The sequence below is a fragment of the Malus domestica genome, chromosome 08 (genome assembly GCF_042453785.1).
Source record: "Malus domestica chromosome 08, GDT2T_hap1".
NCBI classification, from domain to species: Eukaryota; Viridiplantae; Streptophyta; class Magnoliopsida; order Rosales; family Rosaceae; genus Malus; species Malus domestica.
The window spans coordinates 7,072,390-7,085,220 of record NC_091668.1 but is presented as its reverse complement, the minus strand read 5'-3'; the positions used below and the strand labels follow the sequence as shown (position 1 = coordinate 7,085,220).

At 38.8% G+C, this 12,831-nt stretch overlaps 1 protein-coding gene, 1 long non-coding RNA gene and 1 pseudogene across 2 annotated transcripts in view; 1 reads left to right on the top strand and 2 right to left on the bottom strand.

The window, feature by feature from the left end:
- LOC139198241 (uncharacterized) overlaps positions 1-12,831 on the top strand; it is a 77,135-nt gene that overhangs the window by 43,420 nt on the left and 20,884 nt on the right. The gene's annotated exons all lie outside the window — the stretch shown is intronic.
- LOC103441076 (cyclin-A3-2-like) lies at positions 6,169-8,903 on the bottom strand. Its single transcript, XM_008379770.4, has 8 exons — positions 8,407-8,903; positions 7,938-8,170; positions 7,769-7,844; positions 7,581-7,657; positions 7,434-7,467; positions 7,189-7,338; positions 6,970-7,104; positions 6,169-6,877 (listed from the first exon to the last, which is right to left on the bottom strand). Exons 1-8 carry the CDS (start codon positions 8,713-8,715, stop codon positions 6,806-6,808), a joined length of 1,086 nt encoding a protein of 361 aa, XP_008377992.3. The 5' UTR covers positions 8,716-8,903; the 3' UTR covers positions 6,169-6,805.
- LOC103441248 (probable LRR receptor-like serine/threonine-protein kinase At3g47570) lies at positions 9,701-12,225 on the bottom strand (annotated as a pseudogene).

Genomic DNA, 12,831 nt, shown 5'->3' with positions numbered 1-12,831 from the left:
GTAAAAAAAAATTTAAATTTGACTTTTAAAATTGACCGTCCGATCACAGATCAAGGATCCACATTTTTTTCACCAAAAATAAAAATAATAAAAAAAGGCCCAACGGTTAGAATTATGACCATTGGCCATGTAACAGCACCTTGGCTCTTGGATTTGAATATTTTTCAAATCCAACGGTCCAAATTAATTAACTATATTAAAATTTATTAAAAATTATTGAAAATTACAGAAATTTTTTTTAAAAAATAAAAAAAAAAAATTTAAAAAGTTATTTTTTTTCCTATAAATACCTAACCCTTATCTTCCACCTTACACCACATTTCAATATTTCCTACACTTTCTACCAAAGCTTTCATATAATTTTTGTGGGAAAAAAAATACCAAAAAGCTCATCCTTAATTTTGTTTTCCATATAAACCATACATCCATACATCCAAATTTGGTTAAAAATCTTATCCAAAAATAAAACTATTTTTTTATTTATTCTTTTAAAAAAATATAAAACATTTTAAATAGGCTGGGTGCCAGCGTATTATGTAGGTGTGGAGATCGTTTGTGCCAGCGCATTTTTAGACTGGGTGCCTGCGCATTTTTTTAGGGGTGGAGAATGGAGATGCTTTGGCCTATTACTGTTCATTGAGGTCTATTACTGTTCACTTGAGTGGATAAATGCGTTGAGTGTTGGCGCAAAGTCTTTAGGAGTGGAATTGCTCTAATAGACAAATTGTAGAGCCCATAAATGGGTGAAAATGGTTGGATCTGCACTCGCATTGGTCATCTTCGATAATTCTTGTAATCCATTTTTTCTTGGGTTCTTCCCCAGTTTAAACCACCTCGACTTAGGAGGAGAATTTTCCAAGGACGAGTATCGCACGTGATGCATCAAATCCTCAACTCGCACAACGCGATCCTGAGAACAATAACAATGTGCAACTTTATCTCTAACCGCTTTGATGAATGTCTCCGGGCTAAAAGTAATAGTCCACATCTAGGCACCCACTGCAAGAAGGACACTAATTCCTGGTGTTGCGGATGCGTTGGGTTGGCTGCCATATGTTGAAGGAGGTGAGGAGGCTGGGCTTCCCTTTGTGAGCTGGTGCGTGGTGGTGGTGGTGCTGTTGGGATTGGGGCTCCATGCCGGAGGTTTGGTCTTAAGGCGGAGCTGTGCTAGTGTTCTCGGAGTCCGACATTCCGATGAGGATTTGTGGAGGTAAGTAATAGTCCACATCTAGGCACCCACTGCAAGAAGGACACTAATTCCCGGTGTTGCGGATGCGTTGGGTTGGCTGCCATATGTTGAAGGAGGTGAGGAGGCTGGGCTTCCCTTTGTGAGCTGGTGCGTGGTGGTGCTGCTACTGTTAGGATTGGGGCTCCATGCCGGAGGTTTGGTCTTAAGGCGGAGCTGTGCTAGTGTTCTCGGAGTCCGACATTCCGATGAGGATTTGTGGAGGTAAATACCAACACCAAAATTTTTATAAAAAAAACGAGAGATTCAAATAAAGGAAATTTTAATGAAAAGCTTTCGGTACTGTACACTTAAACGAAAAACCACATTTTTACACTAAAAAGTCAATCATTGTACTTGTTTGGACCCGAATTTACATCTTTGGCCCATGCAATTAAGGCCGTTGAGTAAGTATAACTTCATACCGTCGGATGAGAAATAGAGGTAATTCATTTTATTATTATTAAAGGATAATGTTATGATGTTTTATCATAATTATCTTTTAATAATATTTTATTTTTATTTTTATGAATGATGAGATATGAATTTCCAATTGAAAACATGTCAGCACAGTTCAAGTTGATATCCGGATGTGGGTGTGCGGCACAGTTCAAAATGGATTTTAAAATTTATTTAGGTAGGATCAGGATACATGATGATGGCCTTAGGTGATGGATAAGACAATGAGTATAGGAAGGCTAAGCTTTTGGTGGAGATATGATAAGCCTAGGTGGTAATGATGATACAAGAAACCTAGGTAGACTAGGTTTTTGCATGGTGATAAAGTTTTCTACTGGAGGTTTTTAATTAGATTAGAAGCCTAGATGGGCTAGGTTTCTGATGTGGTATGACAAAGCCTAGATAAGCTTTATGTTAGAAGTTGCGAAATCTGAAGGCCACAGATCAGATTTATCTCAGCTAGTTAGAGTTGCAGTCAGACTCTGCATAATTATCTAGCCGTGCCAAGCAAGCATACAATCACTATAAATACAGATGCAATGACAACGGAAAGAGGACCTTAAATTCAACACACAGTTGCCCTGCGTAAATTCTCTCAACAACCTTGAAACTTTTTCCTTTTTTTCTTTCGCTGACACACCTTCAGTTTGGATAAACAGCACTGTGAAAGCAACCAGTGATATCTTCAGTCGGCATAGATAGGACTGTCATCGTAGAACCATCCAGTCCCGCAGCATCTTCAGTCGGCATAGATAGCACTGCGTCGAGGGTGACTGGTTATCTATCTAAGTCTCGGTCGAAAAGGATTCCCGAATCCTTATTGGTCGAGGTCATCTCATTAGTCTTCTCGGCGAAGTGAGGTGTTACAGTTTATTAGGCTCGGCACATTGCACGCCGAGTTAGTTTATGATTGGATATTCTCAAGTGGGATTTAGAGTTCGACGTTCCGACGGTCAAAGCACGTTTATTGTTAAGACATATATCCGCTTTGAATATTTGTGCCCTTATACTTTGGTGTCGATTCGGCGTGAGTTTACTCTAACGAATACCATCACTGTGACCGAATCCGACGACGACGATTTGTAAACTTTGTAAGAATAGTAGCCTTGTCTTCAGGTTCGAGAACCTAAGAGGCCAAGATGTGTTCCTTCTTCGGTCGCAATCGCAAGACACAGAAGTCGCCCGCGCACTCAACACAACATCAGCATATTTTACTCCTCGGCCGACGAGTTGGCATGCCCCGCATTCAACCGAAGGACGTGGTTAGCTCATAGATTACTCGGCATGCGCGCCACGTAGGCTTGGTAGTTTTTAGAGTCAACAATATTATTCACTTTACCCTTTACTTTGTCCTTATCATTAAAACTCAAAGTTTTCAAACCATTTTCATTAGTTTTCCTTTAAATAAATTGTAGGTGAATTCAAATGTGAGAGACATATAGGTGAAGACTAAAAGCTTAAAAAGTCAATTCAATCCACCAAAAACAATTTTATTTTTAATTTCGGATATGATTTTTAACTAGCCTTGTCATGTTTCAAGTTATTATCCGAAAGTACAATTTTTGTAGATAGATTTTCGAGTAGATTTTTAACCAATTCTGTAGTGACACGTGTCTAGATTTCCGATAAGATTTTGAATCAATCTCATTGCAACACATGTCAGTATTTGTTTAGAATCCTTAAGAATATATTTCGATAAGATTTTTAACTAATCACGTCGTGCCATGTGACATTATTTACAACCTCATCATTTTTTCTGTTTTTACATATAAAATCTACATCCATCCTAAAGTCTAGGGCTGGTTTCGGTTCTCAGCGGTTCGGTTTTTTCCCAAAACCGAAACCGAACCGAAATTTCGGTTCGGTTAAAAAAATTTCGGTTTTTTTTTTGTTCTGTTTTTTTTTCGGTTCGGTTTCGGTTTTTTCGGTTTTTTTTTCTTTTTTCTTTTTTTTCCTTCCCTCCTCCAAAAAATAAAAAAATTGAAAATATGCAAGTTCACATTCAAAGTCACTTCATCGTCATCCACATGAAAACCTACAGGAATGAAATCAATTTTACACATCTAAAACAACACAAATACACGCTTGGAATGTTTCAAAAATCGGACAAGGTGAATCCTCCTCATCTGATTCACTGATCTTCATCAACTCTTCGTAAGCCTCATTGTACGCATTTAAAGCTTCCCCCGATAAGTTCATGACTGAAGTTACCAACCCTAGAGCGAAAGCTGCAGAACCAAATCCTTAATCCAACATACCCAAAATAAATTGCAGAACCAAAATTTCTCACAAATTAATGAAACCTCAACTAATAGTGTTCATAACTGAAGTTACCCAAAACAAATTGCAAAACCAAAACCCATGAAATTGAAAAGCTACAGAACCCATGAAATTGAAAATAAATTTTGCAAAACGCATCAAATTGAAAACAAAATATGTAGAACAAACATGAGAGAAATTATTATAAGACTAACCTTGCAAAGGAATGAAGTAGTGGGTCGAGACTCGAAACAGCAAGAGGTCGCGGGTCACAGGTCATGGGGGTGAGAAATTGAGAGCAAATCAGTGACGACGAGTGAGACGGCGACACTTGCAGGTCGCTGTGAAGGAAAAAGACGAAGCGGAAGAGCGGCGGAGTTGGGAAGGAAGGAGAGCGGGTCCAGAGTACAGAGGAGAGTGATAAGGGAAAAGGGTCGTGCCGTCGTGGGTCGCCTGAGAGATTGAGAGAGACAGAGCGATTGAAGTTGAAGACCCAGCGAGAGAGAGAGGAGGCTCGGCTGCGCAAGAGGGTTACTGGGTGGGTTAGGGTTACACTGGAGGAGGCAGGGAACGAGAGAAAGAGGAAGGGAATGAAAAAAAATAAAAGGTATGGCTGCTAGTGGCTAGGGTTTTGTTGAGTTCTCCAAAAAAATTAAAAAACTTCTCAGAAATCCTGGAGGTTCGAACCCATGCGTTGGGGCTTGAAAAGGTTCACCGAAACCAACTTAGCAACAAGGTATGTTTTGTTATGATTGTATGACTAAACTATTTATAATATTTAAAAAAATAATTAAATATATATATATAGGTTCGGTTCGGTTCAGTTCGGTTTCCGAACCTCAAAAACCGAAACCGAACTGGTCAGATTCGGTTCGGTTCGGTTTGACAGTTTCGGTTCGGTTTTTTTCGGCCTCGGTTCTGTTTGGTTTTCGGTTTTTTTCGGTTTTCGGTTTTTTGAACCCACCCCTACTAAAGTCATACACCAAAATCAAAATAACTCAAAATCCTTCTTTATAGTTTATGAATCTAGTGGACACTTATTTCTGCTATCTAATGGAAAATTACATGGAGACTATGGAAGCTATATTAACGATTTTAACCCCTGAATCGATGAATCATCATAAATAAAATACACAATATCGCCCGTAATAACTGAAACATGTACCTCTACGATTTATAATTGCCATCAACTTCATGACTATAATAAAACACTTGAAATCTTTTTAATAACTTCGAAATTAAGAAGAGTAAAATTGCAAAGTTGGAAAAAAAAAAATCTCTTAAAATTAAAATGAGAAAAACGAATATCATGGTCTATTTTGAGCATTGTCAAATTAACTAGAATAATATATTTTGAAATGCATATCTCTATACATAAGTGTTGAGGATTATAGACGAATCTATATCTCCACCACATTGCAAATAATGTTTTTCCTTAACCTTCATAACAAATCCAATTAGAGTTGGCTCAGTTGGTAAGATCCCTGTCCCCCCCCCCCCCCCAAAAAATTAGAGTTGGCTCAGTTGGTAAGATCTTTGCCTTGTGTGTCGTCGTCCCCCCAAACAAATATTTGATTCTCATTGTCACCAGTTGGTGCATGATATGTAAATTCTTTGGTTAATCCATGCCAACGACAGTTGGTAGTTAAGTGTCATGCATAAATCATTTTGGCAAGATGTTATAGGTATGCCCTAACGTTGATGGTGAGAGTAACCAATCTTTCCCTAAACTTTTAAAAATCAAAATCTAAAGAACTAATTGTTTTTTTCTTTTTCAAGTTGTACTTCTCAAGCACTATAGTTTTTTTTTTTTTTTAAGCGACAATTAATGGCAAGCCACAGTTATCCAACCCTTCCGAAAGCCGGAAAGATTCTCAAACGCATTTCAACCTCCCTTGACCACAAGTCTGGCTTCCACACCAACAACAGGTTTCAAACCCAAAACCTTCAATTTTTAATTTAAAGAAAATCTCACAATCCGCTCTTTACTATTAAACCACCAATAATTAAAAGAATAAATTTGATTTTAAAAAAATACTTGCCGATTGATATGTTCCTCATTCATAAATTCTCAATCATTTTAATCTCAAATATCATTGGTTTGTTATTTTACTCTCATTTTCCCTATTAAACAAACTCGCACTTCCATCTTTCAATGTATTTCTTACAAAAATTTCAAATGTACCATGTAATTAAAATTTGAGATAATTTATGGAGAAATATACTTGGGTAATAGCTCATGATTTTCTATTCTCAATACAACCAAACTTTACTTCGAAGTCAGCAAACTTGCAAATTTGCATCACTAACACTTCTATACCTACGAAATACTGTCTACCACTATAACCTAAACATAATTTTCAAAGCTCAAAAGGGAGCATAAGCAATGAACATTCTTGTCCTCTGTTCTGGGAGATCATTAAATTAGTTTCATCAATGGGAGAAGGCTTGAAGTGGGCAAGGCTGGCTGTTCAGTTTGACAAGGCAACGCTCTTGCTCATGTGTATAGTTCCATTTCCATCTGTGGCTCAAAAATGCTGGCTTGGACAATTAGATCCCATGCATACATCATAGCAACACATTTGGGATGGAATGGCCCCTTGGTTCAGTGCTAGACCATAACCCTGCATCACAGTTCTTTCAGTGTTGATTCGACAAATGATGCGTACAGAACCAGCTTGTCCAAAGTCTACCATGGAGAAGTTTACTCAAGTGCAACTGGTCAAGATGGCCCGAAAATGCCATCTCCTCAACAAATGGCAATTGGCCACATTACCAGCCTTTCATTAAGCTCGCCAAATACAACTTAAAGCCAGATCTTCCTATCACACTGGATAAGACCTTGCCAAAAAGATCACTCTTTCATGCTTTCAGATCTTGAAAGAAATGAACTGGTATTTCTTGAGGGCAAGGAATATGTGCCACTTGTTTGAACTGCATTCGAAAAATAAATTGACTCCATTAGAACCACTGTTTCCAAGATTTGGAAAATAAGAGAAGGTCAAACACATTTCTGATAAAAGTACCTTAGGTTGTTTGTATTTCTCTTGAATAACATTCAAATTTCTTGCTCTTCTTCCCAAGCACATGTCATGTATGGCAAGAACACATTCTTTCAAATCAGCTGCTTTATATCCGGTATACTGTTGCAGCTCTGGACACTGAAATGAATGAATGTATCTTAGTAATTGCTTTTCATACATGGAACAATAGAAGTCAACATAAGTAATTCATCAAATCCTTACCCAAGGATGTGTTTTTGTTTGAGTCATAAATCGTGCCAGAAAAACAGCTGACGCAGCTACCAAAGAAGGCAGGAATTTGACAAGCTTGTAATCCAACAAACTCAGTTCAGCAAGGTAGGCAACCAAGAACTCTAACTGCACAATGGGAGTCTGTAAACCACACAAAACAGTCAACCAGTCAGTACAAGAGACCATAAACTTGTCAAATCCACATATATATGTTACAGGACAGAAGGAAAGCTTACTTTGTAACTCTCTTGAGCAACATCAGTGAATTTTCTGTAAAACAATTCACCAAAGGGGTAAATCAATCAGCCAAAGTCATTTAAGCTTGGAAACCAAAACAATGTACCAAAAAGAGTGAGTTCTTTGAATGTCAGGTTCATCCTTACCTTAAAAAGGTCCGAGTAGTCGGATTGCCCATTTCAAATTTTAGGGATTTGAGTATATCAGCCTCCATCTTGATCACCTTTACAACCACCAAAAAACCACTTAGTATAAAGCACATGTATCTACTTGATAAACTGTTGCAAAAAGAGACAACCATCGGATATAAAACCAAAAATAAAAGATCAAATACCTCTTCTTTTTTGTATGTATTTTCAGTTATGTCACAGAGCTCATCCACATTAGGAGGATCAATCTCTTCATATTTCCTATCAGTTAAAAAAGCATCATGAATTTCAGATCAAAAGAAACAGAATCAATCAGGCAAACTAGCGAACAGATCCACAGATTTGCAGGCTTACGAGGCAATGAAGATTGAAGAAACTCCGAGAAGCTGAAGCTTCTGCTTGTGGACGACATTCATTGAGAGAAATCGATCAATGTGAGAAATGGAGAGATAAAGAGTCTCTGGGAGGAGCTTGTATTCCTCTGAAACCTCCACCAACCAATCCACAAGCACCGCTCTCATGTTAGCATTTGCATCCTTCTGAACCTTCTCCATGTAATCAGGCATCGGTCTTCTTCTCGGCTCCGCCTGAACAACAACTACTCAGTATATGGCAAACCCAAAATCCCCAATTCACAAAACATAAACCCTAATTGAGATTAAATCCAAAATGTTGCAGGATTTATCAACATTGGAATTACCATTATCAAAATTGAACCCAAGAACCCTAGCCCAATATGAAGATCGAATCGAACAGTCCGGCACCAGTCTAATTATCGAGTGAAGAAATTGAAAAGTTAGAAAAAGATGGGATCTTTCAGTACCTCCATACGGCGGAGGTAGGCATAAATGTCGGAGGCGTACGGCCCACAAAGCTGAGGGTCCTCCAACTCACGCGCCGCCTCGGCCCTTTTTTCCTTCTCGGTCAAACAACTCGGTTTCTGCAGCTCAACCCGTTTAGAGTTCCCGGAAACGCCGACGCTAACCACATTCGTAACATCTCCGAGCACCGGGCGCTTCTTATTAGCCAAATGGTTATCCTCCGTCAAGGGTGCCATCGCCCTCCTCTTGGCAGCTGCGCGAGTGGTGATCCGACTGCAGTTCACTTGCTCCGCCACAGTGGTAGAGACCATTGCTCCGAGAGTGCCGAGCTTTGGACTATACTCGCTGTGGCTTGGAGAGAGAGAGAGAGATGAAGGTGTGAGAAAGCGAGGGGGGAGATGGGGATTTGTAGAGGAAGTTGAAGACTTTGAAGTTTTGAGAAAGAAAGGGAGAGCGCCATGTTTCAGGAGCTTCAAAATTTTCTGCTTTTCGCGCTGTTTGATTTGACGTGATTTTTGGAGCGTTTAATTTTTTATTAATTTTTGGAACGGTTTGTCGCGTTCGTTTGGTCGAATTTCAAATTTGGGGAACGCACGTGACTTTCTCATGAACCGGATTTCAAATTTTGGTTTTGCGGTGGGGTTTTAATTGGATTTTTAAAAGTTAAAAAGATTGCGCGCTTTGCAAACCTGAAATTGTTGGGTTTTTCTTTGGACCGGTTTGTTTTTTCGGTCTGATTTGGCTTACGAATTTTGAAATTTCAAAAGTTCGAAGCAAAAAATATTGTACTTCGCGGGTCCGGTGATTTGGTTACCCGGGTGAGATGGATTTGGATTTTTTTTTTTTCCTAAACCTAGAATTCATTTCTAAAAATAAATGTATTGTACGTATAGATTAAGTCAATTGATAAGACATGTTTTATTTCATTTCATTTGAGTTTGAATCTCATTTTCCGTAAGTTTAGATCATTTGAGTTGGTTTCTTGCATTTTAGTAAGATCGAAAACATGTACGTGATTCTCTTAATCGAAAAACAGATTTAGTCTAGACTAGTTATGTTTTTACTCTACTTAAGGCTTCAATTAAAACTTGAGTGTTTCTCCATTTTTTGTTAGACGCTTGTCAAATTCATTATTTTTATTTTTGAATTTTTGAAATTTGAATCGATCGATCTCCAAATATGGCGGAACAAAACAAGTTGGAAAGAGTACATGACTATTGGTTTTGATGTGTTATTCACAGCAATATGAAAAAACCAGCCTCATATATCCGAGCCCCTGAGAGTGCGAGATTCAAATTTTCGAAAGATCTTATCTGTAAACTTATACATGAATGTGCAATTGTTGTTCAAGTTAATGCTTGACAGTTGACACTCTCAACGTTGAAAAGGGTTTGTCTAGCAGTTTCTAGCTTGTAAGGTGCCTTCCTCAAGCTACTGCGTCCGTCAGGCGAAGCGCAAGTGCAAGAGAGTCCAACTTCGAAAATTAAGACCAGGCAAGTTCTTCTGGATGAGATATGGGCCTTCAGTAGGCAGGCAGCACAGAGTCTAGCACTTTGATCATGTTGTGAGGGAAGGCTGATTGCACCCATCTGATGAGGTTTTCGCCTCCTGTGAAACTTTCGTCGTTGGACTTTTTCCAGTGAAGGGCTCCAACAACATCACTCCGAAACTATACATGCATTTCCCGTTGTTGACGGGTTCTGGCCGGAACCATACTCTACATTGTTGTGTTCATCCTCAAAGTCAGCAGATTATAAATCAAGCACATTTGCTATAACAACAATCATGATTAACTAAGATCGAATATCAATCTACAGGACTTAATATATGAACAATATGCAAAATATACCAATAATTGCCATGGACTACTGGACATATAACTAAATATTTTTTCAAGTGAGAAGACAGTATAATTAGTACTAACCTGGGGGTATGGATCGTATGGAACCCTTCAGGACATTGGTGGAGCTGAGAGTGTTGAGTGTTCTCTGTTCTCTCCATGAGCACCTTCGCCAGCCCGAAATCTCCAATCTTTGCAGTCACATCTCCGTCCAAAAGAATGTTGCTAGGCTTCGAATCACAATGTACAACCGGAAATATTCAATGGCACATCAATGTCCAACGACACAACATCACTGGCCACATTGAATCTCTCCAAAATATTCAATCCATCTCCATCCGCATTCTTTTTCTTACCTTTTATCCAATCTTCCAAGCTCCCATTACTCAAATACTCCTAAACCAACGCGAGAAAATCCGTGTTGTAGTACAATTTCTTCAGGCAAAGGTCCACCTAGAAGGTTGGTAGACAAATTCAAATTTGTGCTCAAGCTAAGAAGGTTTAGAAATATCTCTCTGGAAATGCTTCCGTTGAGCGAATTGTCGAATAAGTCCATGGAAAGCAATTTCTGAAAGTTTGAAAATGCAAGTGGTATACGGCCAACAAAGTAATTTCCAGATAAATCAATGTGGTTCTATTTCATGATATTACCTAAGGAGTTTGGAATTTTGCCAGACAATTTGTTTCTTGCAAAAGCATTTGCAACTCTTTCAGATGCCCAATTTCTGATGGGATTTCACCAGAAATTGAATTGTAGCTCACATTTCGCATAGTTAAACTATTGAACTGACCATTTTTTTTTGTTGTTGATAAAAACGATAGATTTTCATTTCATAGATGAAAAGACATACAAAAGGAGCAAATGCTCAGTCCATTACAGAGAGGACATCCTCGAAAAGGACGTCGGCTACAAAACCCGGAGGGGAATCTAACCAAACAAAAGGACTAGCATTTCTAAGTGCATGGCAGGCTAGGCGATAGGCAGTACCTTTGGCTTGACGACGAACGTGGGTAGAAGAAGCCACTGAATAGACCAATTGAGACAGGTATGTTATTGTTACCATAAATTCGATTCTCTCCCATGTACAATTTCGACAGAACCTTGGAGAGGTTGCCAATGGACTCTGGAATTACGCACTTCCAACCGAATTTTGTCAATTGCAAACCAACTTAACCGACTGTTTGTCAAAGAAGTAATGAAATTAAGAGCATTGTCACCAGAGCTAACGATCCAATTGAAACCAATGTTTTACATTTCGAGGAAGGGAAGATTTCCAAGGCCTTGAGGAACTGAACCATCATGAAAATTGTTGGACAGTCGGAGCTCTCGAATCCTTGTACTGTTGTGCAACAAAGGCGCTGGAATTTTCCCTGTGAACAGATTGAAACAATTCGAAAGTAGAGAAGGTTGCAAGCGTGACACCAATGTTGGTTGGAATCTCACCCCGGAGTTGGTTTGAAGCTACAGTGAAGTGAACTAGCGAAGAGATGTAGTAAATGGACAAGACAACAGTACCGGTGAGTTGGTTGCCGGCAAGATCAGTTTTTTGAGCTCACGAAGAAAACCTAATTCCATTGGGATTATACCGGTGAGACTATTCTTGCCAAGATTCAAACTTGTGAGGGTGGAAGAGAGGTTGCTTATGGATCGCGGGATTGGACCGCTGAGATTATTTCGTGCCAAGTTCAAGACTTAAAACTGTCAGGCTACCAACATGGTGGCTTATGGAACCAGTCCGAAGCCGGAAAGATCAAGAGAAACAACCCGTTGAGTCCCACTGGTTCAGTTGCATGAAACGCCGGTCCAGTTGGCGCTGGGTGATGAGCTTTGGTTCCAGAAAGTTGGAGGGACATTGGCCATTGATTTGAATGCGATCAACGCCTCCTTGTCGGTGACAATGCTTGGAGTGATTGCTGAGTTAACACTCAGAACAATGCATGCAAGAACAGAGAACAATGTTACGGTGATTTGAAAATTCATGGATTTCTGGGGTTTCCTTCTGAACTCGGATGGAAAAAAGATTAAAGCATGCATGTGTTCAATGCAGAAACTTATACGTAGGATGCTTGGTCAAATTTGGTGTGCAGTGATTTGACCGTTTTGTCTAATTACCAGACTTGTTACTTTTGAATACCCGGAAGGAAAAGTACCCATTTCATACAACCAAGTGCGTGTGTTGTCTTAAATTCTTGTTGTTTTGAGATAAGCTCCCATTGGTGGTAGTTGAGTCTAATGCTCAGTTCCATTGATAATTCTAATCTAAGAAATTATGGACACTGCTTTGAGAGTTGGGTTCTTGTACCATGCATTGTTGTTTAGTTTGAATAATTTTTGTGGAACAAAAGTTTATTGTTGTTAACTTGTTGAACTTTTAATGTATAATTGATGAATGACTTGCTCTAGTGTAAATTGTGATATATGTACTTCTTGTTTCAGTATGTTGTAATATTTGAAAGATCATTGCATTTGATTTTAGATGTATCTTAGGATCGGAGTGTGACAATTAATTGGCGTTGGTTATGGGATCACTAACATTTTTTATATGATTTTTGGTTATTAAAAATGGTATCAAAGTCCAACTTAACT